This window comes from Python bivittatus, unplaced genomic scaffold, assembly GCF_059951505.1.
Source record: "Python bivittatus isolate LINGU-HERP-01145 unplaced genomic scaffold, Pbiv_v1 ctg000310_np1212, whole genome shotgun sequence".
Taxonomy (NCBI): Eukaryota; Metazoa; Chordata; class Lepidosauria; order Squamata; family Pythonidae; genus Python; species Python bivittatus.
In genome coordinates, this window is record NW_028277054.1 from 13226139 (window position 1) to 13252738 (window position 26600).

Below are 26600 nucleotides of genomic sequence, written 5' to 3' on the forward strand. Positions count from 1 at the left end.
ATGCAGTCGTGACCCTCCCTTTGCAGCTAATGCCCGATTCTTCATCCAAAGTCAACTGATTCAGCAAAAAGAGGCTCCATTTTCCAGGCCTGATTTCAAGTGCTAAACACAAATCACAGCAATCCCAGAATGGGCAATGGTCTGGCGGCTGAAGGCTGCAATTAGCATCCGGAAGAGCTGTAGCAGGCATAGGTAAAGAGGAGGGGGACTGAAGTTTTTCCTGTTTTTTTGTTTTTTTAGGAGCAGCCTTCTCTTTCTTTCAAAAGTTGCATGAAGCATCTTTTCAGGCTTGTGTTAGGCTTGCCAGCTGTTGTGGCCCATCTCAGAATGGGAGCAAACCATGTCCTCAATTTTCAACCATCACAGTCAGAGAAGCTTCCTGAGGGGGCTGCAGTTTGCCCACCACTCTGTTATAAACTGCTGCTTTGCTCTGCAGAATGTCAGCTTTTTGAGCTGAATTTATTATATATATATTTTTTTTGAGCTGAATTTTTTGAACTGAATTTTTGAGCTGAATTTATTATATGTCAAGGATTTTAGGGGGAAAGAAATACACCCAAGAAGAGCAGATACAGAGGGGGCTTGGTCCATCTTGTTCCATACTGTGTCTTATAGCAGGGTTCCTCAACCTTGGCAACTTTAAGACAGGTGGACTTCAACTCCCAGAATTCCCCAGCCAGCAAGGGTGGCTGGGGAATTCTGGGAGTTGGTGTCCACCCGTCTTAAAGTTGCCAAAGTTGAGGAACCCTGTCTTATAGGGATTATTCAGAGTTTCAAGTCCAGATTTCCTCCATTGCTTTGGAATCTTTTTAAGCTCAAATGAAGTGGGACTGTCTGTAAATAAAGGGGAGACTTGTCACCTAGCTGTCATCCTCCCCTTCCTTTCCTGTTTTTTGCAACTGGCTCACTCATCTGTCTTGCAAAGCAAAGTGACCTCTCCTCCTTTTTAAACCTTCCTGTGAGTCCCCTAAGCTTAATTCTAACAGGCTGTCCAAGTTGTGTTCAGGCTGTAAGAGGCGTTCACATCCCAATGCTTTTTAAACTGGCATCATTAAAGAACGATAAGAAAACACGTTCATGCAAAGTAAATCGAAAGCTCATACGACACTCCCTGCAGATAGAAAAATAGCATCTGATCAGGAAAGTTTTGAGGCTAGCATAGACAATAAGGGGTGAAGGGATCTGGAAACCATCAGTCAAATTTCTGGATTTTTATTGGGGAGAAGAGGGGATGGATCTTTCTGCCATACTGAAGTTCTTCCCCTGCAAAGCTAGCCTTCTTCTCCCTGAAGGGCCTGTTTTCTATGTGCCAGGTTGAATTCTTTTCTTCTCTCCTTCTTTGTCTTTTGCATCAGTATTTCCAAGTGTGACGAACGATGCTGTTTCCTGTATGTGCGGCATACAGTTGAAGATTTCCAGCTATACTTCCCGACCCAAAATCACTGCCGCTGGTGAGTTATGGGGGGCTAATGGAAGCCAGGACGCCAAGAAAGCGAAGGTCCAGTTCTCTCCAATATGAGCAGGACCAGCACCCACTGGGTGATCTGCTTCACAAGCAACAGTTTCAAGAGGGTTGCATCATTTTGTAAAGTCACAGAAATGGTCACCGTGAAAATATACCTATCTTTTTTATTTGCCTCCTGCTCCCTCCCTGACGCATGTTTTGTAAAGGAAAGACACGGTGGTGAGCGCATTGGGAGGAAGAACTGTGTTTCTGCTTCAGAAGCTACGGTTTGACTAGCTATTTATCATGAGTGTAACATCAAATCCTGATAGGAGAAGTGGCTAGGAATTGCAAAGTTCAAAGACCTAATTGAGGAAGGGAGATACCGGTAGCCCGGATGTGAATAAGGTACCACCCAACGGTATTTTGGCATCGAATTGCCACTGTTTTGATTATTTCAGTGTGGGCCTTAAAAGTATGGGAGCTAGCTTCAGGGTTGCTGTGGGGCTTGAAAATGGGTGGGTGAAGACATTTTTAAAAAGCAGAGACAATAAACGGAAAGAAAATCAGATTCTCCATTAGTTTCCCATTGATTCCCAATGGGATTGTAATTTTAAAGCAGTGTTTTTCAAACTTGGCAACTTGAAGATATGTGGACTTCAACTTCCAGAATTCCCCAGCCAGCCTTGAAAAACACTGTCTTAAAGAAGGATTGCACTTTTGCATTTTTTTTAAAGTTTTGACAGGAAAAAAAATCCTGTCCAATATAGGAAATTCTCCCAGATGGAACACAAGCTTCTTGGAGTTGTCTTGGTAATGAGTTAGCGAAAGATATGAGTGAATGTATTTATTGCGTGCATTTCCTACACTAGTCTGCAGCCTCCTTGGCTTCCTCTGCTTCTATTAAATACTACTGGAAAATATGAGAAAACTCCAGATGGTCGAATAGATGACCATCAAATATAGAATGCTGTTCAGGATGCTAATGACATTAAAAAAAAAAAGATATGGGTGGTGGCTTTATGCAGGTTGGACACCAGATTACCTGCCAGTGCTTAAATCTAGCAGTGGTTTGGAGACCAATGGAAATTATAGTCCAAGGTATCTGGAGGAGCACAGGTTCCATCTTCCTATTCTAAGGCAGCCTTCCCCAACCTGTGTCCCTGTTAATGGGTGGGCTACAACATCCAGCAGTTTTAACCACTGTAAGCCATAAAGTCGCTGATAGAGGACAATGACAGCTGTTGCCCAGCACCTCTGGAGAAGTTGGGATGGGCTTCTCTAAGTTTCTCAGACACTTAGATTGCTTTAAAACTGTATCAGTCATTAAGAAGGTGTTTTCATAAGCTGGTACTGTTCCCCGAGGTTTTCCTTTCTCTTACGCTTTTATCTAGGTTTTGTGACCTGGTCCATTCTTTCATGGCAGAGATGGGTGAAGAAGGGAATTGGTGCAGTTCTCCAGTGGAGCTAGAGGTGAGTTGGGGGGAAAGGCACTGTGAATCAGGCCTTAGTTTTCTGAGGAAGCATTTCACAATGAGTGAAGAAGGGAACAAACAACAAATCTAGCCAGCAGCAGCGGTGACTAGTATAAAAATAGCCACCATGCAGACGTCCTGTTTAGTGCTGGGCTGAAATTTTTTCTACATCTTTCCCCCAACCATTTGCATTATAGCAGAAAAGAAATTGCTTTCAATGTCTTTCTCAAATGGGGAAAACTGGAGAAATTCTCCCAGATGGAACGCAAGCTTCTTGTACTTGTCTTGGCAATGAGTTAGCTAAAGCTATGAGTGAATGTATTTATTGTGTACATTTCCTACGCTGGCCTGCAACCTCCTTGGCTTCTTCTGCTTCCATTAAATACTACTGGAAAATATGAGAAAACTCCAGCTGGGCAGAGTTTTCCAAACAGGAAAAGGGATAAAAAGAGGTAGTGTAGGAAAAACATAGCAGCACCAGGTTGCTTACTCATCTTGCAACAATCTCAAGAACATCACCAAAAGAAATCCTGAAGAAATCCCAAACAGTGCGGTTTTTCAAGAGTATGGAACAGCATACTTTTTAAATAAAAAGTGAAGGAGAGAATGAATACTGAAAGAAAACCTGTTCCAATCATACCTATTTTCCCTTAAATGTAATATTTCAGTTATACATTTCATGGGATACATGACCTTGCATATTTAATCAGTGCCTAGAGTAAGATTGGTTAAAGTCTTTAGCTGCGCTTATTTCAATATTTGGTCTTGGTTGTAGAGGGTGCTGAAAATCCACTTTTCACAAAGCCATTTTGAAGGAAAAGCAGGGTGGAACTTCAGTGCCTTTCAAAGTGTTTGTGTAATAACTTCAAATTATTTGCAAACAGAATATTTAAGAAACAGTGGTTCTAAAGCAGTGTTGTCCAAACTTGGCTATTTTAAGATGAGTGGACTTCAACTCCCAGAATTCCCCAGCCAGCATGGGGAATTCTGGGAGTTGAAGTCCACTCATCTTAAAGTGGCCAAGTTTGGACAACACTGTTCTAAAGCATCTGAGAATGATGCTTTATAACATAGAAACATGATGTTGGGAGACAGATTTCAGCACAGTACAAGTTTGCTTGAAAAAAACCCTGTGTGACTGTCCCTATTCCGTTTATGGAAGCTGACAGGATTGGCAGTTGAATCTTGAGTACTGACTTCCTCTACCATATTTGAGGTCAAGAAGCTAATTTAAGGGGCCCAGGATCCACTATCTGTCACACTCCCCTGGACTGTCTGTCCCAGGCATCAAAATTCACTCTAACGAATGATAGGGCTGTCTGTGTATCAAAGGTCTTCTGACTAGGCTTTGCATTTCCCTACATTCTCTCCATGCTTTCACTTTCACAGTATGACTATGAATACACTGAAGCAGGTGACAGGGTGATTCTGGGAAAAGGGACTTACGGTGTGGTCTATGCTGGACGAGACCGCAGCAACCAAGTGCGCATTGCCATTAAAGAGATCCCAGAGCGGGACAGCAGGTAGGAGCTGTGGGCAGAGAAGACATCTCCAGGGGGAGGTTGTGGCTTTCTCCTCCCCTCCCCTCCCTTGGCACAGATCTTTTGAACTATTCTTGGAAGGCTCTACATTGGTTTTTCATTCATTGCTGGATTTACTTCCCAGATACTCACAGCCTCTGCATGAGGAGATTGCCCTCCACAAGCGCCTGAAACACAGGAACATTGTCCGCTATCTGGGGTCTGTGAGTCAAAATGGCTTCCTCAAAATCTTCATGGAGGAAGTGCCTGGAGGTAAGTGCCAGATGCAATTCTGAAACCCTGTAGTGAGTATTCCTTCCTTTCAGCAGAATCAGATCTACTTCAATTGACCATGCCCAGTCACTTTCAAGTTGGACAACTGTAATGCAGTGTTTTTGGGTATCTCTTGAAACTTTGGCCGGAGGCTTTTGTCCAGGTAGCAGCAAAGATCATCTTGACCCATCTCCTTCCAGCGTCAGAAGCTACAAGTTTGCTTCTTAACTCAGTGTGGGGCCAGGTATCTTGGGAATCACCTCCGCCCATATAAACTAGTTTGAGAGCTGTATTTAATTTCACAGGTTGCCTCATTTCCTGTTGACAGCAGAAACACAGCTCTTGTGGACAAGAAAGAGTTTTTTTCACCACTGATGTCTAACCTAGAGCAAGTCTCACCTCCAAGAAAAGCTTAGTTTGCCCTTAATTCCCTGTTTATTTTTTCTCCACTAAATGTTTTTTACTTAGAATTGTAATGATAACTCCATTTGGCCACTTCCCAATGCCCTTTTATAGACTATTTCTCTGCTGTTTACTTTTTTCTACTATTGGATGTTTCTGGGTTTTTAGAGTTTTCGAGTTGCTCCCACTATCTTTCTTTAAATAAAGGTGAGATGTGTCGCAACATAGAAACAAACTACTGGATGGTTGGGTGTAGGAAGAGAAACAAGGGATGCAACGAGGAGTTGTTGTGCCAATGATTTTATGTCACTACACTAGAAATAGACTTCATCAAACAGGATGTATGAACCATCTTTTCCCCATGAATCTCTTTTCAAAAGTCCATGTGAAAATCTGTGCCTGTTTTGGTGTGCCGTTCTCTCCCAGTATGCATTTATCTGTGCTTTGTATTCTTAAACCATTTGTTTTGGTTCTGACATGATGAGTTGGCATCTGTTGTATTTTTCATGTTTTCATATACACCTTTTGGAGCTGTGAATTGCACTGCAAAATTTTAGAACGTGTTAAAGCAGGTGCATAAACTGAGTTCTGATTCTCATACCTGTTTGGGAAATTAGCTTTTAGTAAATGCATGTTCAGATGCAGACTGATCATCCTTCACCATCTTACTGTGAGTATTAAAATGAGGGCCCTTAGGAAGACAGCACGCAAGGATCAATTATGCTAAGGATCAGAAAGTAAATGCTTATTGTCACTCTCTGGGTAAGCATCTTGAGCGCTTTGTTCTGCCTCCTGGAACCCTTTCCAGATCTAATTATCAAAGCAAGCAGTACATTTTCTTGCTGTCTTGCCATGGGAAATACATGAACATTGAAATATAGACCCTAACTTGTATTTAATGTGGGTTATAAAATGAAGAAAAATCCCCAAACTCTTAAGAGAAATGCAAAACATGTCAAGCTCAGACTGTTTTACACACTTCTACAAAACTCTTCCCCCAAAACCCAACAGAAAACTCTGACTCCACCTGTGTGACATTGTTCCTTTCACTGTGGCATACTGAGTATTCTCCCCCAGCCGTCAAAAGTCACACTGTCTGTGCAGACGGTGGTCTCTGGGCAATTGGTCCTCAAAGATTTATTTCTGGTGGAAAGTAGCCTCTGTAATTCCCCATGGTTCTTCCTCTCCCTGCATCTCTCCATATAGGAAGCCTCTCTTCTCTTTTACGTTCCATGTGGGGTCCGCTGAAGGACAACGAACCAACCATTGTATTCTACACTAAGCAAATCCTAGAGGGTTTACGTTACCTCCATGATAATCAGATTATCCACCGAGACATCAAGGTGAGAACCACCCCACATTGGGGATGGTTTGGTATTGCTGCCCCATGTTTTCTGCTCTGGAGATCTTGGACACCTTCCGGTCCTCTAAAGCAGCAATTTCTGTGATTGACAGGGAGATAACGTCTTGATCAACACATATAGTGGAGTATTAAAAATTTCAGACTTTGGCACTTCCAAAAGGCTGGCTGGGATCAGCCCAAGCACTGAGACGTTCACAGGTAAGGGATTTGGGTCTGTGAATGAACATTTTAATTGCTCTTATCCAAGTGCAGGTTATTAGCAATTTGTACGCCATCTCCAACTGCATTGGAGTTTACCCAAGAACATTCATGTGCATAAACCCACACATACATGCACACATATTTCTACATATGCATGTGAGCGTGCATGTGCACACTTGCACACGGTTTTTATTTCAACTGCCATTCAACATTCCATGTGAATAGTATTTGCTTTGCAAACATTTTAATTGCCCTGGGTTGCTGACAGCAGCCTCTTGTTTGTCAATAGCCCCATTTAGTTCCATTTCTCTCGGCACCTGCCAGTTGAATCCACCATTAGAGGGAGCAATATAATCAGCTGAACAACTATATTAAAAATTCCAGCAATCCATAAGCCTAAGATCAGAGAATGTTTGTCTTCATCTTTGAAGATACAGATTAGAACCAAACTTTCTGCAGACGCCTCTGCTGTGTTCTGAAGTCGGATCCAATTTTGCATTTAAAAAACCCTGGCAGCTGTTTTCAGCTCACCAGGCAGATGAGGAGGAACAGCTAGGAAGAGCAGGAAGAATAGGAGAGAGAACAGGGTAAAATAATTAAGTTCAGATCAGCGTGTCAGAGTGGTCTGGGCAATCAATAATTGGGAGCTAGCAAAAAGAGAAATCAGCCTTGGGTAGATTTACGAGCTGCCCCAGGGCAAGAACCGTTGTGACCAGCAAGCAGATTTCCAGGGTCTCGCTCAGGAGAATGAGCAGAAGCTGCTTCTAGCTGCTGACAGCTAGCTAGCTTACCAAAATTGGAAAGGAATGCAATCATACACAACACCATCGAAAGACAGCCCAATATTGTCTACTTGCACTGCTACAGGAAAGGGACGTTGTGTGGCTGTTGCGTGCTCACTCTTGCCTCCCCTGACTTTCCTCCCATAGGTACCCTGCAGTACATGGCCCCAGAAATCATTGACCAGGGGCCCAAAGGTTATGGCAAGCCTGCTGACATCTGGTCTCTGGGGTGCACCATCATTGAGATGGCCACAGGCAAGCCCCCTTTCTTCGAGCTGGGCAGCCCACAGGCTGCAATGTTCAAGGTGAGGCTGGGCAGGTGATGAGAAATCTTCTTTGGTCCCTCAGATTAATGCAGATGGTCAGTACTCTTGACTGGCCCTGCCTTGGGTCTCTTCCTCAAGATTGGAATGGGTGGGAATGCAAGAAAGGGGGGGGCGGGGGGGCAGTCAGTCTGGGACGGTATCTGAGACCAAACATAGCTGCTTCCTTCCTTTAACCAATGGATTAGGGTCTGTAAGGGAGCGAGAATGAATGAAAACTTTCATGAAAGCTTCAAATCCCTACTCATCCTCAAATGAGTAGTATCTGTGGGCCCGCTGGTCATACTGCCTCTCAGCCCGACCTACTTTACAGATTAGTGAAGTCAAGAAAAATGGGAGGGTATGACCATGCATATTGCTTGGAATTCTATGAACAAAGAACAAGCCAGAAAATACTGTGATAATTATTCTAAATATTCATGCACTTTACTGAATTCCACCTTTCCTGCAAGTCCATAAATAAAACAACATTCTTGCTGAGCTCTTTCAATAGCTGATTGCTTCTTCCAGTCCATCATTAGAGCTGCTGCCAAGGCAAGGTTGCAACTGCTCTTGGGTTAAGGTCCTGAACTGACTTGATGAGCATCTACTTTGGCTGTGGAAGCTGTTGAGTTCAGTCCCCACCATCTCCAGCCAAAGCAGGCAAAGGGTTCTGCTTCCCATCTTCCTTTGAACTCAAGAAAGGTGGCGAATTTCTAGATACTTCATGGTGGGTGTTCTGGTAAAGGTTGGTGCACTATTGCTAGTCAGTTTGTTTTCTCCAGGTGGGCATGTTCAAGATCCATCCGGAGGTGCCCAGTTCCATGTCTGATGAAGCCAAGGATTTTATTCTGAGATGTTTTGAAGCCAATCCAGACAAGCGGGCAACTGCTGCTGCCTTGCTTCAGGAACCCTTTTTGAGGAGCAGGAAGAAATGCAGAAGCCCAGCAGTGCCAGGTGAGGGGAGAGGCCAATCCAGGCTGAGATTCCTGATAGTTTAGCTTCTCTTCTCAGCTACCAGCCTCTTTTTCTCTCCTTTGTTCAGATGATCTGTCAGTGCCCGACAAGCCCAAAAGGTCCACTTCATCGGAAAGTGTAGTAGAACCCAGGAATCGTTCTTCTTCCTTGCAGCCCTTGAAAACACAAGTGGAAAACATCTTTCTAGCCCGGAGCGCCAGCGAAGTGAACCAGACCAACTATCTAAGGTAACATGATGCTGAATTTTTTTGAAAAAAAGTTACCATAACAAATTAATTTTGAAGGAGGGAGAGAGGGGAAGGATTTCTTCTTGTTCGTTTTGACAGTAGTGACCACAAACGAAGAAGAGCTGAGCGTGGCCAATCTAAATTATTGGTTGGTGTTTGCTTCTAGATCTGCACTGATCTGTCCAGAATGCATTACGGTCTGGGAAAGTAAGAAAGGGTTTGATTGCCACCTAGTGCCAACCATTGCTCACATGTACAGGGAATCTCCAATATTGCTCTTTTTGGAGAGAATATATATATATGACCTGATGTCCTTTGTCAAATTGGTCATACTCTTATGATTTTTGCAATCATCCACGAGACACTGATTGCGTTACCCTTCTCCTCACTTTGTCATGTACAAGAAGATTGTTATTAAACGGAGAGTTTCCCAACCGAATGTCACCCATTGTGCTTTTTTGAGGGGGGGGGAGTAAATTACTGTCACCCAACCATTGTTATGCTTGAGTCCAACTCCTCCAATATATGTGCACAGGACTCCTGAAGGACTGACCAATGTCGATCTCAACCTCTCTGCTTCCTCCCACGAAGAGAGCAGTTGCTTGTTCTTGCTAAAGAAAGACAGCGAGAGGCGAGCTACCTTGCACAAAGTCCTGACGGAGGAACTGCCAAATATTTCAGCGGCCATACATGAGGCCCAGGAAGAGGTAAGACCTACTTGGGTCTTGGAGATGTGGCTTGAAGGTGGACAGGTGAAGGCTGAGAGTGATCTCCTCCAGCTCTCAAGTACTGTGCTATGAAATCCTGAGCTCAGAGGGAAGATGGGATTGGCTGTACCTTCCCTTCCCTTCCTGTTCTCCTCACAGTGTGCCAGCCCAACAAGGTAGACCAGACTAAGAAACCCATGTCATACAGGTCAGGACTACTCTTATTGTAACAGCTATAGGAACAGAAACTTGCCAGTCTGAATATGCTTCCCCCATCCTCATTTTATCTCTTTGTGAATTAGGGAGGGGCTTGTCCGAGATGTTTTCTTGAGTTATTTTCTTGGTCCAGGTCAAGCCCCGCTTATCTGACACTTATAAAGGAATACCGTCCGTAAGGGAGGATCTTTGGCTGCATTCTAGCTTCCCAACCCAGCTTCCATTCCTAAATTGCAGCATTATAAATTAAATAGTTCAGTATGTTTCTAAACAAAAACTAGCCACTTTCCAACATGATACATTATTTAGAATGTTAAGCATTATTGGATCAAGGTAGATGTTAAGGAAAAGCAAAAGGTGGCTTTTGAAACAAAACGGGTAGAAAAGGGATAATGAAAAAAGAAATCCACTTCCCCGTATTCATTGGTTCATCTTCATTACTCAGTTCTTATATGGGGCATTTATTTAAAACCAAGAGAAGCGTCCCCTATTTTTAATATTGGTTACAAACCCACATCCCAGGGAACCTATTGCCATTGAATGAACTCGGGCAGAGTTGGTGGACCAGGCTGTAAGGCCCGCTTTCTGTTCTTCCTGGATGTATATTCTTTTTCTTTTTTAATGTATTTTATTACAATTTTACATACAATAAAAGTATAAAGAACCAAAAGAAAGATAGGGGAAAAAAGAAAGAAAAAAGGTAGTATTATGACTTCTGGCCTTCTTTCTATCGAGTAAATACCATCTTACTCATTCGCCTCTCTCTTTTTTCCCCCTCTTTTCTGTTGAAAGAGGAAAAGACTGAATTGACGATTTATGGATTTGGGCTTTAGCCACCAAATCCAGAAATCATCCATTCAGTCTTTTCCTCTTTCAACAGAAAGTCCGTATAAGGTTTCCAGTCTTTTAACAAGTCTTTATCATTTTTTCCCTGCCCAAACTGGTCAGCTTCGCCTTTTCTGCCCTTTCTGTCAATTTTATAATCCCATCTTCCCCTGTGGGTATTTCACTGTCCTTCCATTTTTGTGCATATGCTATGGCAACCTTGCTGCAGCTACTCCTGGACCGATCTTCCATGTGGGCCTTGTCTTTCTCTTCCTCTCCTCCACAGAAAGTGCTGTCATTGGAGCACATTGCTGAACTGGTATCCTGTCTCAAGAGCTACATCCGTTCTCCCAGCCGCAAACAGCTGGCCCACAGTCTGCTCCAGCTGCAGGTTCGCTTGAAGGCCGATGGGCTGAGCTTTTGTCAGGTGCAAGCTCCGCTCTTCACCTTCCAAGACACGGTGAGCGCCTTACAATTAGCATGCCACATAGTCCTTAGCTCCCTTAACATTTGCTACAACTGGGATCTCTTCTCAAACTGGAAGATTTCTGAAAAACCGATACAGATGATCTGGTCTCTCTCTGGGATTCAGTTCACGGCTCTGAATCATGACTTGTTTAATGATGGTTTATTGGAGAAAGTTCAATTGGCTAAGTTCACAGAAAATCCAAATGAGCAACCATGCCTTTTGAAAGGTACAGTGGTTGTGCTCCTATCGCCCATGCTGTGATTCAGGGCAGTGTGTGAACTCACTCTCTGTGAAATATGGGGATCTAGCCCTAGGGGGCTGTTTCAGTCCCTTTCATCTTTAATGAGAAACTGACTGGTGCTGCATCACGTGAGGATGCCCCATCCATCTCACACTTGTCCTGTCCCACCTCTCTAGGTAAAGCACACGCTGCGGAAGCTCCAAATTAAGCCTCACTGGGTGTTCGCCCTGGATAATCTCATGGGTCAAGCAGTCCAGGCAGCCTTGACCGTCCTCTTACCAGGTAGGATGAATGGGAGGGAGAAGAAGGTTGGCTTAGTCATGAATACAAGGACAAGAGCCATTGGAGCTGAGAAGTGGAGAGAAGAAGCTGTGCTCTGGCCACAAATGATGATGTCTAAAATCCATCACCTTTCAGAAACACCCAAGGTCTTCAGTTTCTTTGGTCAGGTGACATGATTCTGATCTAGGACATTTTATATGAGGTTATGCGCTTTTCTCTAGATCAGCATTTCTCAACCTTAGCAATTTTAAGATGTGCAGACTTCAACTCTCAGAATTTCCCAGCCAGCCATGCTAAGATTGAGAAAAGCTGATCTAGATGCATAACTAGAGAAATGAAGCTTGTTAAATGCTAAATGCAGAACAAAGAGTCTGTTAAAGTAAGGCTGAAACCATTATTGACAGGAGACATACATGAATTAAAGGGAATTTCTGGAGGATAGCTGATAGGACAAACTTTTCCTGTAATTATAAGGTGTAGAACACTGCTTATTTTTTAAAAAATAATACTGGTCTTTGGTTGATGAATGTGGGACTTACAGCAAGTCACTTTGTTACGTTGAAGGATTTTTCTTTTAGGAAAACAGATTGGGTGAGAAGATGCACGTAGCTTAGTCTGCCAAGGAGAGGAGTTTGGCTTCTATCTCTGTAGGAAGAACTGCTATCTTCTAAAATTCCTTCTTCTGCATATCTTAAGGACTGTTTTTTCCTGCGATTCCAGCCACCCAATTCACCAAGAGCATTTAGGATCAATGTGCAAAAAGTATATCTAAAATCTTGGAGGCTCCCCCCCCTCCCCATTTTTGGCTGCTCTGCTCCTTGAATTGGAGATGCCTGGATTGATCCTGGAATATTTCCTTTATGGCAGAATAGATTGTTCACTTGTTCCTAGATTGTAGGAGTAAACAAAATGTTTCTATGGGCACTGGTGTATCAGCAGACACCTCTTTTGGCCTCTGCCAGGTTTCCTGCCTCTGTTCATTCATTTTTAGAAGCATTTAATTTGAAAAAAAGGGGGGTGGTGATAGTGGTGGAATGCTGCTTGGTGCAAAGCACAGGCGCTGTTTCCAACAACTTATTTTTGAGGGGGCCTCTGTGCCTCCCCCTGCCCAAATTCTATAGAATTCTATAGAAAAGAATTAAAATGGTGGGGGAATGCAGCTCGGTGCCATCTGCCCAAATAAAGGTAAACTCTTAGGGTTAAAAGCCTCTGAGGAAGTGACGGGAGACCGCCTCTCCTGTTATCCCCTTCCTGGCAGCCATTTTGTGGAGCCATAATCCCCCTTCATTGGCAGCCATTTTGCGAGATTATCCATCCCAGGCTTCCAGTTACTACATGCCTGTCAGCTAGCAACCACTGCCTCTTCCTGCAGTTCTGGGTTCTTGCCTTGCTCACAAGCCTCTCTCGCTCTTCCAGAACTCGTGAAGCTGCAGAATTCGCAGGAGGAAGGACATGGTCCCCTGACCAGCACAGAAGACGAGGAGGGACTTTTGCCTCAGCAGCCCCCGTCTTTGAAAAAGGAGGAGAGCGACCTCAAGGACAGTGCGGATACGCCAAGTTCCGGAATTGGCACCGACACCAACAGTTGGCTGGATTCCCAGCCTCCCTTCAAGAGCCATTTGCCCCTCATGACTCAACTCAACCATCTGCAGGAGGAGACGAGAAGGTCAGCTCTTCCCGGATTGTGTCTGAGAAGCTGGGCGGGCTGGGACAAGCAGTCGGGTTGGAGCCACGCTAAGCCACTGCACAGTGGTGCAGCTGGTTGAGTATAGAGCCTTTAAAGCAAGTAAGCATCTGATGTGAGCCTCTGCATCCCAAGCCAGCCAGCCATTTTTTTCTTTTTAAAAGCATAGCAGATCCCGGGGAGCAGAGCACCCCCATGTTTATGTCAGCCTATGTCTGTGTGCTCAGGCCTCTGTCATCAGCCTGGTGGATGGTGGGGATCCTCCTGGCTACAGGCATAGAGAGCCAGGGGGATGGCCCTGAGGCAGGTGTTCAGAATCCATTACATAAGCAAAAAGGCATTTTAGAAGCATTTCTTAAGTCCTGGAAGGGGGAAAGTATTAAGAAGACTCAGGCTGATATCTCCCCGACTCACTGGGGTGTAAGGGGGAGGGGAGAAGAAGCACAATCAGAGTGGCTCATTCTGTTTTTTTGTGGGTGCTTTGTGTGTGTGCGCCTTTGAGTCAGTATTGACTCCTGGCAACTGCCTGGACAAGTCCCTGCAGTTTTCCTGGCAAGATTTTGGAAGTGGTGGACCATTGCCTGCTTCCTAGGGCTGAGAGAGAGGGACTGGCCCAAGGCCACCCAGCTGGCTTTGTGCCTAGGCGGGACTAGAACTCACGGTCTCCTGGTTTCTAGCCTGGTGCCTTAACCACTCCACCAACCTGGCTCTCGCTGTTTCTATTACCATCACCTACGTCAATCAAATATAATTCTAGTCTTCCTGAAGAGTCAGTTTCCCGATCTGGTCTAACTTGTAGGGGCTGACAAGAAGACCCAGCTGCACCACACCATTGTCAGCTTGGCTCATAGAAGTTCCATCCTGCAAAACTGGGCTAGGGAAGCTGTGTAGTGTCTCATGAAATTCCCATTTCCGCCCTTCTTTTTCTTAACACTGAAGATGTGATGGGCATGTGCCTCACACTGTAGCAAGCCCTAGTGCACAACATGTACAATTTGTTGGGCTCAGAGGCAGAAATGTTTATGTAGAAGCTGAACCAAAAGGGTCCATTGAAAGTGAGCGGCTGTGAGACATAGGGGTTAGGTGGGGCTCAGAAATAGGGTTGTTGTACCACATTGTTTAGAGAGGGGCTGTTGATACTTTTATTAGGTTTTCCAGGAGAGAGATACCACCATTGGCTGCTTGGGGCATGACTCTTTCCTGTTTATTTTTCATTAAGCTGTAGCCACACATGACATTAAGACAGGAGTCTTAAATCCTAGTTTGTTGAACAAGGTACGGTGGGTGGTGTGCACATAACACTAAAACGTCATGGGTGGGCTCATCCATCATGCTAGGTCAGAAAGAATCAAGCCACATTATGGCTTAGCAACAGGTACAAACCAAGCCCTGGTTTAAGTCTACTCACTAATCAGTTTTTAAATTTAGGAACACGGCCAGCTTACCCTGATCTTTTTGGCTCTGGCAGGCTGCAGTGGAAATTGTTGGAGAAGCAACAGGAATGTCAGAGGCTCCTACAAGAAGCCCTGAAGAACATGGAACAGGATACCTGGTCTCTGAGAAGGCCAAAGATAATAGGTGGGTTTCCAGACAGCAGCAAGCTTAAAGTAGAACCAGTGGCTGAGAGGAGTAATTCTGCATCAGCATATTTTATTCATATGCCAAGAAAAGCTGAGTAGATCGGCACGGAGACAAAGGCATCTGCGGGGGTCAAAAAAAATCAAGATGTGACTACGACTCCAAGATCAAAGCCTTGGCCCTTTTTTATATGCACTGCAGAGCTTCAACTGCATAGTCATGCCTGCCATCTTGATTTTTTTGACCCCCCTTTTCCCCTTGCAGATGCTCCTGCATGGAGGTCAACTTAATTTACATAATTCCAATTTTGCAAGAGACAAAGGACTTAGTTCAGGCAGTAAAGTCCTATCATTTGTTCCTTGGGAATCTCTATTCTGTGAGATTTCTAAAAGTAGAATCTGTACATTTTCAGATACTTCTTTGTGGAAAGTTGTCTTAGATCAGGACAAATTCTGCACCAGGAGGGTTCCATATCCACAGCCATCTGCTTGTTTTCAAGTTACAGTTGCCATGCAGTGGCTCATGGGACCTTTTGTATGCAAAATATACGCTTTGCCCTTCTGCTATGGTCTTTCCCCAAAACAGGATTCTCCTCTTCGTTTCAAGCTGCAACAAATGAATGTTGATTTACTTTTATATACAGTTTAATATAACTCTTCAGGTAGGTTCATAGAACACAGCAACCCACAAAAACCCTTCGTAGTTAAAATTGATCAAGCCCATCATGTTGGGCCAATGTGTCTCCTCAGTCTTGAACTTTCCAGCTTGAAGTGTGTTGTGAGAACTCCATATATTTAATATTATTGTATGATAACATTAAAATTAGAATTCAGTAGCAAATAGGAGGGGGGTCTACATGTGGCTCTGGAATCCTTCATGTTATGCACCCTTGAGGACAGAAGAATCAGAAGCTTCTCTTTGAAGCAAGAGATTGGCCGTCAGCTGAATTCTTCTGCATTCAGGATCATATTCGGACTGGTGCATCAACAACAAAAAAACCACCTGAAGCAAGGAATTGTGGGGAACCTGTAGAGTATAGTTTTAGAAAACAGAATTGGTCCAATAAGAAGCTTTGACTTGGTTCTTTTCCATCTGCTTTGCTAGAAATCCCTCCTTCTCCAACTTCCTGGGAGCAAGAAGATGGTGGAGATCCCCTCCTTGCAGAATGGTTAGAAAAACATGGTGCAGACAAAGCCACGGTGGCAGAGGTAGGTCTGATTCAGCAGAAGGTATCAGCATCTGCCTCTGCTTCAGTGGGACTGGTGGGGAAGAAAAGACCACCCTGAGCTAAACTTTAGTTTTTCAAGCAAAAGGCCACTCTAGCCTCAAAGTAGCAGCAGAAAACTTGCCTCTACTGATGCCCACATTTTGAGGCAGAGGTTCTGTTTCCCTGGATGGGTGGCATAAGGGTTAGACAAAGACCAAGAGAGGCCTGGAGTCAAGACTCCACTCAACTGTGGAGCTTATTAAGATGACTCTGGGGCCCTTCATCCTCTCTTGCTTGCAACTCAACCTATTTGATGGTGGATGATGGTGGTTTTAAGAAACAATTAGACAAAGGAAATGCCACATTCAACACTTGAGTTTGGAGGAAACCTGGGATGTAAATCATGCAATAATTGACACTGCCCTCCTCTCTTCAGTTCTTGCACCATGGATTCACCCTGAATGATTTGCTGAACTTGGCTACAATCGATGACCTCCGATACACATGCATCAGGTAGGGTGGAGGGTGGCAATCATTTCAGGGATCAGCATGTAATTTTGCATGGTAGCAAGGCTCCAAAAATAATTTCATTTTTAAAAAATGATTTAAAATCCTGAAAAGTTGGGGTACTGTTATTATGCATGTAAGATTTGAGTATCATCATAATCAACATGCAGATGCCAGTTAGAGTTGCTACAGATAACATGGTGTTATCCTTAGTACCATGTTGGTCCTGGTGACTAAGAAAAAATACATATTTAGCAGAATATCTCTAAAATTTCAAAGCGTGTGTTGTTTCTCTTCCCCCTTATTGGGGAATTCCTGGGGCTTGAACTTGTGATCCTGTAATTATTTATTTATTTATTTATTAAATTTGTATGCTGCCTATATCCCCCAACGGGTGACTCTAGAATAGAAAGGGAAAAAAAACTTGCAAGTCAAACAATTCCTCTGTGGGCTTGTTACATATCAATAAGGAGGAAGCTATCTATTGTTCTGTTCTGGATCATGACCTGTTACTTTGACCTACCGAAAAGGTTCATCCCCATAGCCATAGTTATCGATTGATTGTCTTCTCTTGGCAGAGGGGGAATGGTGTGCCGTATTTGGAAAGCCATCATAGACCACCGACAAAACCTGTCCCAGCAGCAGCTACACCAGGAACCATGAGAAGAAAGAGGAAAGGAAGCCTCAGATTTCTTTGCAAGGCAACAGGGTCTGGTCCATTTGGCCCATCTTCTCACCAGCAGTTGAAAGAAGACTGGAAAGAATTTCTAACTTATCAGTCCTCATATTGAGGTCAGATACTGGCTTTTCATCTTTCCTTTGTCCAGGAAAGTGACCAAAAATCATCTTCACAGCAAATAAATTTGGGGAGAACCTCACAGAGGCAGTTTCCATGGAAGACTTCTGCTAAATTTAGCAGCACGCATTATGGACTACGAGGAAGCGGAAAACGTTCTCTCTTCTTGCTGCATGTCACAAAAAGAGACTGAAGAATGTTGTGATACCCTGCAATTATTACAAGAGAGGCTGCTCCAGGATTAGAAGTTCCCTGCTGGAGCCCCATCTTGGCTACTAAAATCAATTCAGCAAGTTTGGACAGCTCTTCTTCTTCCCCCATCCAACCCTGCAGTCTTTAGCACAAACCAAGTGATGCAGCTGTAGGCATTGGTGGTGCAGTGGTGAGAGACACTGCAAGCCGTGCTTTAAGGGACCTATAGAAAGTATGGAGGACTTACTTAAAGGGACTGTTTAACTTTCTCTGGATATCTACAAGGAATGAAGGTGGGGTGCAGAGAAGTTTAATAAAAATGGTTATTTAAAAAAAATAGAGGAAACTATAAATCGATGACAGTGTACATGGAGAAGACCGGAGGTGGGCAAAGGTAACCATAGGGCAGTTTATTTCCTTAAAATGAAGTGGGTGACCTAGTCATCCCAGTGCAGAGTTTTCACAAGAGGTCTCTCTAGAAGCCATGCTATGTTCTCCTTAAGTCGGTAAGAGGAGTCCCAGTGGCCATGGCTCCTCCCAGCACCAGGAACTTGTTCTTAGGCAGACTAACCTCTGCAAACCAAGGGGGTTGTAATGAGGGCCTCCATAATGTACAGTCATCAATTTGCCACCAGACTAATTCTTCCTCATAGCAGAGGCATCCTACTGTTGTTGAACTAAAGGCTAGGATGAAGTCCTTGGGTTCAGATTGGTCCTCAAGGGAAGAGTAGCTTCCACCCACTCACGTGGGTGCTTGAACACCATCTCCCAAGTGTGGCGCTCTTCCTCTGATGAATCCATCCATGGGACTGGTAGACCATAGCTGTTCCCTGCATTAAAAAACATAGTCTTCAGTCAGAGGTCACCTTGTCTATGATAAGCAAGAGACAGCAGGGTCTTTTGCAGGCAGGCTATCTGATTTCTAAAACAAATTCTCTAGACAAGAACTAGAAGAACACAATACAGAATGTCTACATTATTCCTAGGACCTGTGCATACAACTGCAGCCTCGGACATAAACCTGGGTGTATGGAGCACTGTCTATTCACTCTTCATGAAGGAGCTGTAGGCCTCCTCTTATTTGACTAAGTACCCCCTAGGGATGTGGAAAACCTACTGTTCCCCCTTTGGGTCACCTTGACTTTGGGGTGGGAGGCCTTTACCAGTTTTCCAGAAGTTAATCCTCCAAACCCTGTGGTTTGAGGTATTCCAGACATTAGGTACTAGATGACACCTGCTTTGGGGTTGGATTACTGCTCTAGAACATCTTGAAGAAGTTGGAGAATTGATTTCTGGAAAACTGACAGATTACTGCAAATTGACATGGGTCAGAGGAGGAATGGAACATAATGAAGTTCTCCAGTACTCCATTTCCAGAACAATAGGTTTTGTACATCCATCCTTCATTCTCTTAGTGCTTTAGTGTTTCACCTGTGCCAAGACTCAATCGGATGCCTCCAAGCCGCTGCTTCGAGAAGGTTTCACGGTGCCAGACAGTGAATTCAGCACATGCCTCTGCTAAGTCCTTAACCTCAAAGCCATCATAGACCATAGTGTGATTGAAAGTGGGGTTGAGAGTCTTTTTCACAGTTCGGGTCTTCTGGCGGCTCAACTTGGTGTCATCAGGGAGGATGTAGCTGGAAGAAGTTAAGGCAACAAGATGGATATTTTTGAAGTTTTGTCCTGAACTGGACAGGAAGGACTTCAGCTCAGCTATCCTTTTGATAATGGCTAAGCCCCGAATTCCTGGTTTGCTGTTATCAAACCAGGACAGTGCAAACTGACCCCTCTCCAGGGATATTTAGTCCATTGACTACAGCAGCCTTTTTCAGGGAGGGCTGAACACTGAAAAATCAGGGATCAAACTAGCTGTGATCCAAAGTAATCACGTCTTTTATTTAACAAAAAGCAGCTGCATGTTGGGAGATGTGTATGAGCTGGAACTGTGGCAGGGAGGGATTACGCCTTTCTCCCCAGGCTCCTTCTGCCTAAAAAGTCATCTGGCTTTCCAGAGCTGCTACTAGGTTGTGGAGGAAACCTTATAAAATGATAGAAGGAATCTTCCTGAATGAAGTGTCTTCAGGGGAAGACACTTAAGATAAAAGTCCAGAAGTCCAATCAACGGATTGAGCAGGGCCTCCATTTGCAGACCATGTAGCCCATCCATATTTTGGAACTAGTGAGGCAACACACATCACATCTAAAGAGAAGGGCCCATCCACTGGCAAGGGTGTTTGAATTCCATCTGGATCATTGAGTCTAGAGTTTGAAATTACCCAAGTGTACCAGTAGCTGGATCTGGGCAAAGACCCATCGAGACTAGCATTCTATGTCATGCAGCAGCCCATCAGATACACACAAGCAAATTATAAGGACACAACCCGGTGTGTCCATATGCTTTTTTTTTCTTTTCCATTTAGGCCCAAATGAATGGGGGATTTTTTTGTGCGTCCATGACACTGGGGAAAAAACCAATTAACAACTGTGTCATGATCTGGGAGTTCTTTTTCTTCTACAAGACTTTTGTAGTTATTAGCACTGAAGATGTTACCTAGCCAGGTAACAAAACATCTGCAAGAAAACAACCAAGCTCAGAAAACCCCAAGGACTCCACAGTTAACCCTCTTTCAGGTGCTGGTACAATAGAATAAGGTCACTCTAGAAATTCCTTCTTTTTTAAGTTTTTACCTTCCCTTTTGCAGGCATATGGGGGTTAAACTGGGCAGAAAAATGGTGGGGATGAGACCTCCTCTTCTGTCCTATGGTCAGAATGCTCCTATGGTCCTATGCTCCTCCACTTCTGTCCTATGACTCTGACTGGGTCACCATGGATTCTCCCCCCCCCCCCAAAAAATATATATATAAAAAATAGAAAAACAAAAACAGCTAGCCTGCAAACAACATTTATGGCTGTTAGGAAGCCATAAGAAACCAGATGCTACCTATCATCAGGGCATCCATGGCTGTTTGATGCCACTCACTATGGTGTTTATCCTGGGGAAGCAACAAACCTGGCCAGTTGTATCATGCAAACATAGCCAGTGTGACATCCATTCTTTTTTTTTTTTTTTAAGGAACCTCTGAATAAACCATCATGAGCAAAACCTTCTATCTCTATAATGGACTGAAACCCTTCAAAGTACAGATAGTAGATTCATTTTAAATACATGTATTTCCCTGTCAGCAAAAGGAGTTTCTGCAGAAAGAACAACAAGGTGAAAAGAAAATCTATTGCAGGTCTTTCTGGCAAGGGAGGGAGGGAGAGAAAGACAGACAGGACAAATAATAATTCTGATCACTCTGCTGAGAGAAGCAAGGAACATCTAGATATACATCAAGCTACGTAATACTTGAACCAGCTTGACCTTCGGTTGCTCAGCCAACCCAAGTCTTCCCCCATTACAAGAGTCTTACAACCACTGATAGTTACCATTGAACGAAGGCATCTACCGTGGTCCCCCACCGAGGCACAAGGTTCTCTGCATTCTTGACCCACATATGGAGCTCTCCAGTGGGAGGGAGTCCACGCTCTGAAATAAAGCTATGTTAAGAAAGGGGGCATCCACCCCCAACATAATACCAACCTCTAGTTCAATACCCCTGTTAGCCAAAATCATCAAAAGATTCAGCCCAATTTCTGTCTGACTTAAGACTTCAGCTGCTTCTGTCGCCCACAGTTGATTAACTAATGACTTCTGGAGTCAAAGTCCCTTGGATTCCTCCCAAAACAATGAACTGTTATTCTTTAAGGTATCATAAAACAAGTTTATTCTGGCATAAATGTCTGCCAGTGACAGTGGTCTGTAGTCTGCAAAAGCTTTTGCAGTAATAAATGTGTTGGTCTTCAAGTGCCAGAAGTTATTGTTTGATTTTTTTTCACAGCTACATCTCTGAAACCTGTTGCTCTAAGAAGCCCCAGAATCAGCCATTTCTTGCACTGTCCTGGAACTGGGAGAGGGGTTTCCTCCCCTTTAAAGCCATTGGGGAGAAAGACCCCCGATCCAGCCAAATAGAACTGTTTCCCCTTCTCCCCAAGTATCAGAATTTTAAGTGATGGATCAGCTGAATTTCACCCACCCCCACCTACTAGTAAGAATGGTCTCTTTGATTCTATTTTTTTCATGTTCCCATTCTGATTTAGAGTACCCATCCCCCACAGTAAGTCTTAGAATCCTCTTATCACAATATTTCTGCCTATATAGGATAGTTTAAAATCAAATTAAAAAATCCTGCCCCCCAATAAAACTGGGTTATACCATTTGAAATACTAGTTTCATTCATTTTCATGGCCCTGTTTGAGGTTCATTAAGGATATATTTTCTCTGGGAGTCATCATGATGGGTGTCGCAGTATGAATGGAAATTTCCCTTCCAACCCCAATCCATGGCAGGCAAGGGAGAAGGCCCCAAAAGAAGCAGGGCTCCTTAAATCTCACCTTCTGATCCAGCTGGAATGAATTTCAGTGCCAGGTTGAGTTTGCCATGGTCGGGGACAGTATCTGGTGTAGCAGGAGTCTGAAAAAGCAGGAAAGAGAGATTCAGCCAACAGCAGGAATGGGACCATGAGTTCCAAGGTCCCTTCCCACTATACGATTCTAGGAGAACCCTGCTCCAAAGAATGGTTGTAGGTTTGAAGGGACTCCAGGCGAATTGTACACTTCTCTACTGGTGGCCTCTAAATAGCATGATATAGGCAATGTCCACAACATTGCATTGCTTATAGGGTAATTTTATTCAACCAGGCATTCACTGAAAATGTTGGAATTGTATTCCCAGAATCACTACCCAGCACAGGAATTTTGGGAGCTGCAATCCTAGTATTTCTGAGCAGGGTGAGAGTTTGGGGAAAGGCTGCTGTGGAATATGATGGGAAATTGAACAGGGACTCTATGGGAAGCCCTAATGGGTAGGCTGGAAAGCCGGCGGTCTGGGAGCTGTCCCTGGTGCTGATGCAAACCTGGAGCAGGAGAGCAATGACGTGCGTGTATCTCTTTCTGACACACAACATCATCCACAAAGGAGAATCCTGCACTGCAAACTTAGCAGTTTAGATTCAAAACACCTATATAGTGCTCTCCCAGCAGCTGGCCTGCAGAACATCAGATACGTATAACACATCACAATAGTTACCAAAGTGAGAAACAATACAACTGCCCAGACATATTAACACATTCTTAAGATGGATCGGAAAGGGAAATATGCTGAAGAAAAAGCACCAGATCCACTATGAGAAGCATCATATAGAAATCATTTTAACAGATAAACTAAAACAATTCTTCAATAACCAGAATTCCTGGACGATACGCTGGCTGAGAGCAAGAGTCAGCATGATATAGTGATGAAGGTGGAACAGGGAGGCTCAGGTTCCAGTCCTTTCTTAGGCACAGAAGCCAGCTGGGTGACTTTGGGCCAGTCCCTCCCTCTCAATCCTAATCAGCACCAGGCTCTGCAAGAAGCTCTCTGAAAAACAACCTCCCTTGTCACATCATGCATTAATAGCTTTCCTGTAAAAACTAGGTGAGTGCAGTGCAAAAAGAAACGGAGTCTGCAGCCATCCAGGATAAACCCTAAGAAAAATAGCAACCTTAGTGAAGAATGGAAGGCAAAAACCTAGAGCTTCATTCTACTCCATTCCATTCCTCAGAGGGAGAGCCTGAGGCTCAGTAGTAAAGCATTAGCTTTGCATGTGGGGAGACCCAGATTCACACCTAGGCTTCTTCAGTTAAAAGGACTGCATTAGTGGTGGTGGACAGACTTCCTGCCTAGATGCTTGGCAGCTATAGGACTGATCTGGTACATAAGCCAGTCTTCTGTGTTTTTTGCCCTAGAGAATGCCTTGTCTACAAGTCCTCTTACCCTTCATTCTACGCTACTATATTGCCCTATGTTGTCCCTAGCAAATGAGGCAATATGCCTTGCCATCTAATCCTGGAAGGCCCCATGATAGCAAATTGCTAAAAGCAATGGGGAAAAATGGAATTTTGTGGAACTGTGTTGTGTTAAAGTTAGCAGGCAGAATTCCAGCTGTGTGGCACCTACACAGTATAATTTCCTTCTGTCGAAAGATGCAACGGTGAGGTTTAACTGCAGATTCCTCCCTTGTTCTCTGGTCTCTTCACAAGCAGATTGTGAAATGCTCAAGAAGCAGCTTTACATAGTGGGAGAAGATTACAACAGTCACATGTAGGGGTGTGTGTGCAATATTTCTCTAGGATCAATTGCAACATATGCCCCTCTTATGCAAGGCCCTTCTTGTGAACCGGGTAACATTTTCTTAATTCATAACACATCAAGGATAGAAGATATTAAGTTTCTCTATATGAGACTGACTCATTCAGTCAGATAACTATGCAAGCAGCATTCAGCTAATGCACACAAAGAGACCTCTACCCCCCCCCCCCCACTTTATGGCCTAATTCCTTTACCATTTTAAGATTAACTATCTTCCTGCCTGCATTAGAATTGCTTCTCCTAATATGAAAGCATGCCTATCCTAAGCTAAGCTAAATACCTAGCCATTATTACATTCCCCAAAGAGTTAATCAAGGGCTTCAGATAAAAATTAGCACCTTCCGTTGGCTAGGCAACCTTGATCTTCTTTTCACTGTCTTCAAATCTTCTTCTCCTGCTGGGCATCTGTGCCAAATAGACAGATCCCATGCCGTGTCATTCTCCTCCTGATTTCGATGTCAACTCCTTTTCAGTGATCTTGAATTGCCCTGGAAATTGCTTCTGTTCAGCAGCTCAGGACTGCCTAATTCCATCTTTGCTTGCTAGTCATTCTCCTCCCTCTCCGAATCCAACTTCAACATTACTGTTAGCTTCTTAACACATTTCAACTTCCCTTCCCTGTGAGAGATTCTCTCTGTGTGAAAAACCTCTCTCCTAGTTCTTTCCCAGCTTCAATTATCACCACAAGTATAGTATGTCTGTCTAGGAGAACATGTAACAAGATGGCAAACAGTGTGTACCTTCTCTATTCTGTCACACTCATGAAGATAATATTCCTTTAGGCTATGGAACCACACAGTCCCTTGGGTTATAAAAGTCAGCTGTGCTAAACCAAGGACATCTCCACAAACACAAGGTTTTTTTCTTGGTCAGTCAGAATACCAAGGCAGTAGCCTATTTGCCTCAATGTGTATTAATTATTTACATCTGCTTATTCTGAACTGCATTTGCCATTTTATGCCAAATCCAGCAATTTGAAGATAGCTTTTGGAGGACCCTTCCTTTTTATTTTGACCACCATTAATTAGCAATGTTGGCCCTCTCACTGCTCACCCCAAACTCTTAAAAAGAGCATCAGCCAGCAGAAAGATGTCTGGGGAGACTCCACGTCCCCCCTACTGTGAGAACCAACATTTGCCTTTGCTCCCTCTTCTCTTTTTAACTAGTTACCAAACTATAAGAGATCTTTTGCGGCCTTTCTCTGTATTTCAGATTCAGCATATACCTAAAGTGATTCTATTTCACTGCCCTCAAGGAGTAAGACTACAAAGCATGGCAATGGTTGGCTTCTATGGTAAGATATTGAGGCTGGGAGTTTTCACCACATATAACTTGCACTCTGCATTGAACCACAGACCCTCCTTAACAATTTGCAGTGGCTCTATGACACAGTGGACTTTTCCACTTCAAAGAGCCACATGTGCCTATACGCCTACAGAAAATTGATTCCTGTCTCAGCACTGCGTGACCTTCCACAGAAGCAGAGAAGATGGCATTGTCATCAGCACTAGTTCCTATGGTTATCAGCTGATCTTAATTGGAGATCAGATTCAAAGGTTAACCGAACCAATGATTCTCTGAGGATGAGCAAAAGGATTGCCCACTCTGGATGACAATGTGATCTGAGCAGTCCACTTCCAACATAGCTGGCCGTTATAGAAATGACAAAACATTAAGAGTGGCGCCTGAGTAAAATATAAATAAGTGGCTTCTGATCTTCCTCTCAGCAGTTATACATATAATTCCGATCAAACCTCTCTCTCTAAGATTACATCATAATTCCCTTCTTTCTATAACCTATTCTTTCTAACCATCAAAACCATACGTCACACAATCATTTTCTTTGTTATGCAAAAAGCCCATAAGAGGTTTACAGTCATTGATGAATGTCAATAATGACCTTTCTCTAATCAAAGAAGTCGATTTGGCCATCTCAGCAAGTTCTGTCAATTTCACCAACCATTCCACCATGGTGGGTAATGCCAAATCTTTCCATCTTTGTGTATATAATAATGTCGCTGCAGTAATAATATACTGAAATAATTTTCCATGACTTTTTTCTCACTGTGTATCCATCAGTCCTAAAAGGAAAAGTTCTGGCTTCAATTGAATATTAATTTTTAAAATCCTCTGTATCAATGTTTGTATTTGAATCCAATTTTTTTTAGTTTTTTTACATGTCCACCAAGCATGGTAAAATGTCCCTTCATGTTGTTCACATTTCCAACATACATTTGGAATGCCTTTATATGTTCTAGATAATTTCTCTGGTGTTCTTTATATATATATTTTCATGTTTTCTGTTCTTTTATTTTCTTTTTCTTATCTCTATCTCCATTTTTCTTTGCTTCTTCCTTTCTTTTCCTTTTTCACATTTACTATATTTTTTTCTTTGAATGTATTTCTTATTATACATGTAAAATCTTTTAATAAAAACTATTTTAAAAAAAAAAGGAGTGGTGCCTGACTCACTTTATTTCCCTCCTCATCCCTTTTTCCTTTCATGTTAAGCCTTGTTTAGATTTAGACCTGAGGACTGGCACATTGTTGGTTTTTATTATAAGCAGCTCTGGGAACTTTTCAGATTCAGCAGTGGGACTGAAGTGCTATTAAACAAACAAATCTGGCTGAAACCATGGTTTTGGCATAGCTGGCAGAGTGAGTCCAAGCACCGAGTCCAAGCATTTATTCAATTAACC

At 43.4% G+C, this 26600-nt stretch overlaps 2 protein-coding genes across 3 annotated transcripts in view; one reads left to right on the forward strand and one right to left on the reverse strand.

Moving 5' to 3' along the window:
- Positions 1–17398, forward strand: part of MAP3K6 (mitogen-activated protein kinase kinase kinase 6) — a 50412-nt gene extending 33014 nt beyond the window's left edge. Inside the window, 17 exon segments of the mRNA XM_007435518.4 lie at positions 1356–1451; positions 2839–2917; positions 4309–4442; positions 4585–4712; positions 6321–6457; positions 6570–6675; positions 7608–7765; positions 8548–8719; positions 8808–8967; positions 9503–9674; positions 11002–11175; positions 11602–11707; positions 13124–13373; positions 14860–14969; positions 16074–16177; positions 16613–16689; positions 17262–17398. Coding sequence (XP_007435580.2) covers positions 1356–1451; positions 2839–2917; positions 4309–4442; positions 4585–4712; positions 6321–6457; positions 6570–6675; positions 7608–7765; positions 8548–8719; positions 8808–8967; positions 9503–9674; positions 11002–11175; positions 11602–11707; positions 13124–13373; positions 14860–14969; positions 16074–16177; positions 16613–16689; positions 17262–17346 — 2248 coding nt within the window. The 3' untranslated portion in view covers positions 17347–17398.
- Positions 17399–18355: 957 nt separating this feature from the next.
- Positions 18356–26600, reverse strand: part of SYTL1 (synaptotagmin like 1) — a 39866-nt gene continuing 31621 nt past the window's right edge. For both annotated transcript variants that reach the window (XM_088140152.1, XM_088140153.1), the window contains 4 exons: positions 22107–22185; positions 21102–21201; positions 19103–19308; positions 18356–18501 (listed from right to left, as the gene is read on the reverse strand). In XM_088140152.1, coding sequence (XP_087996278.1) covers positions 18356–18501; positions 19103–19308; positions 21102–21201; positions 22107–22185 — 531 coding nt within the window. The remainder of the gene's footprint in view (positions 18502–19102; positions 19309–21101; positions 21202–22106; positions 22186–26600) is intronic.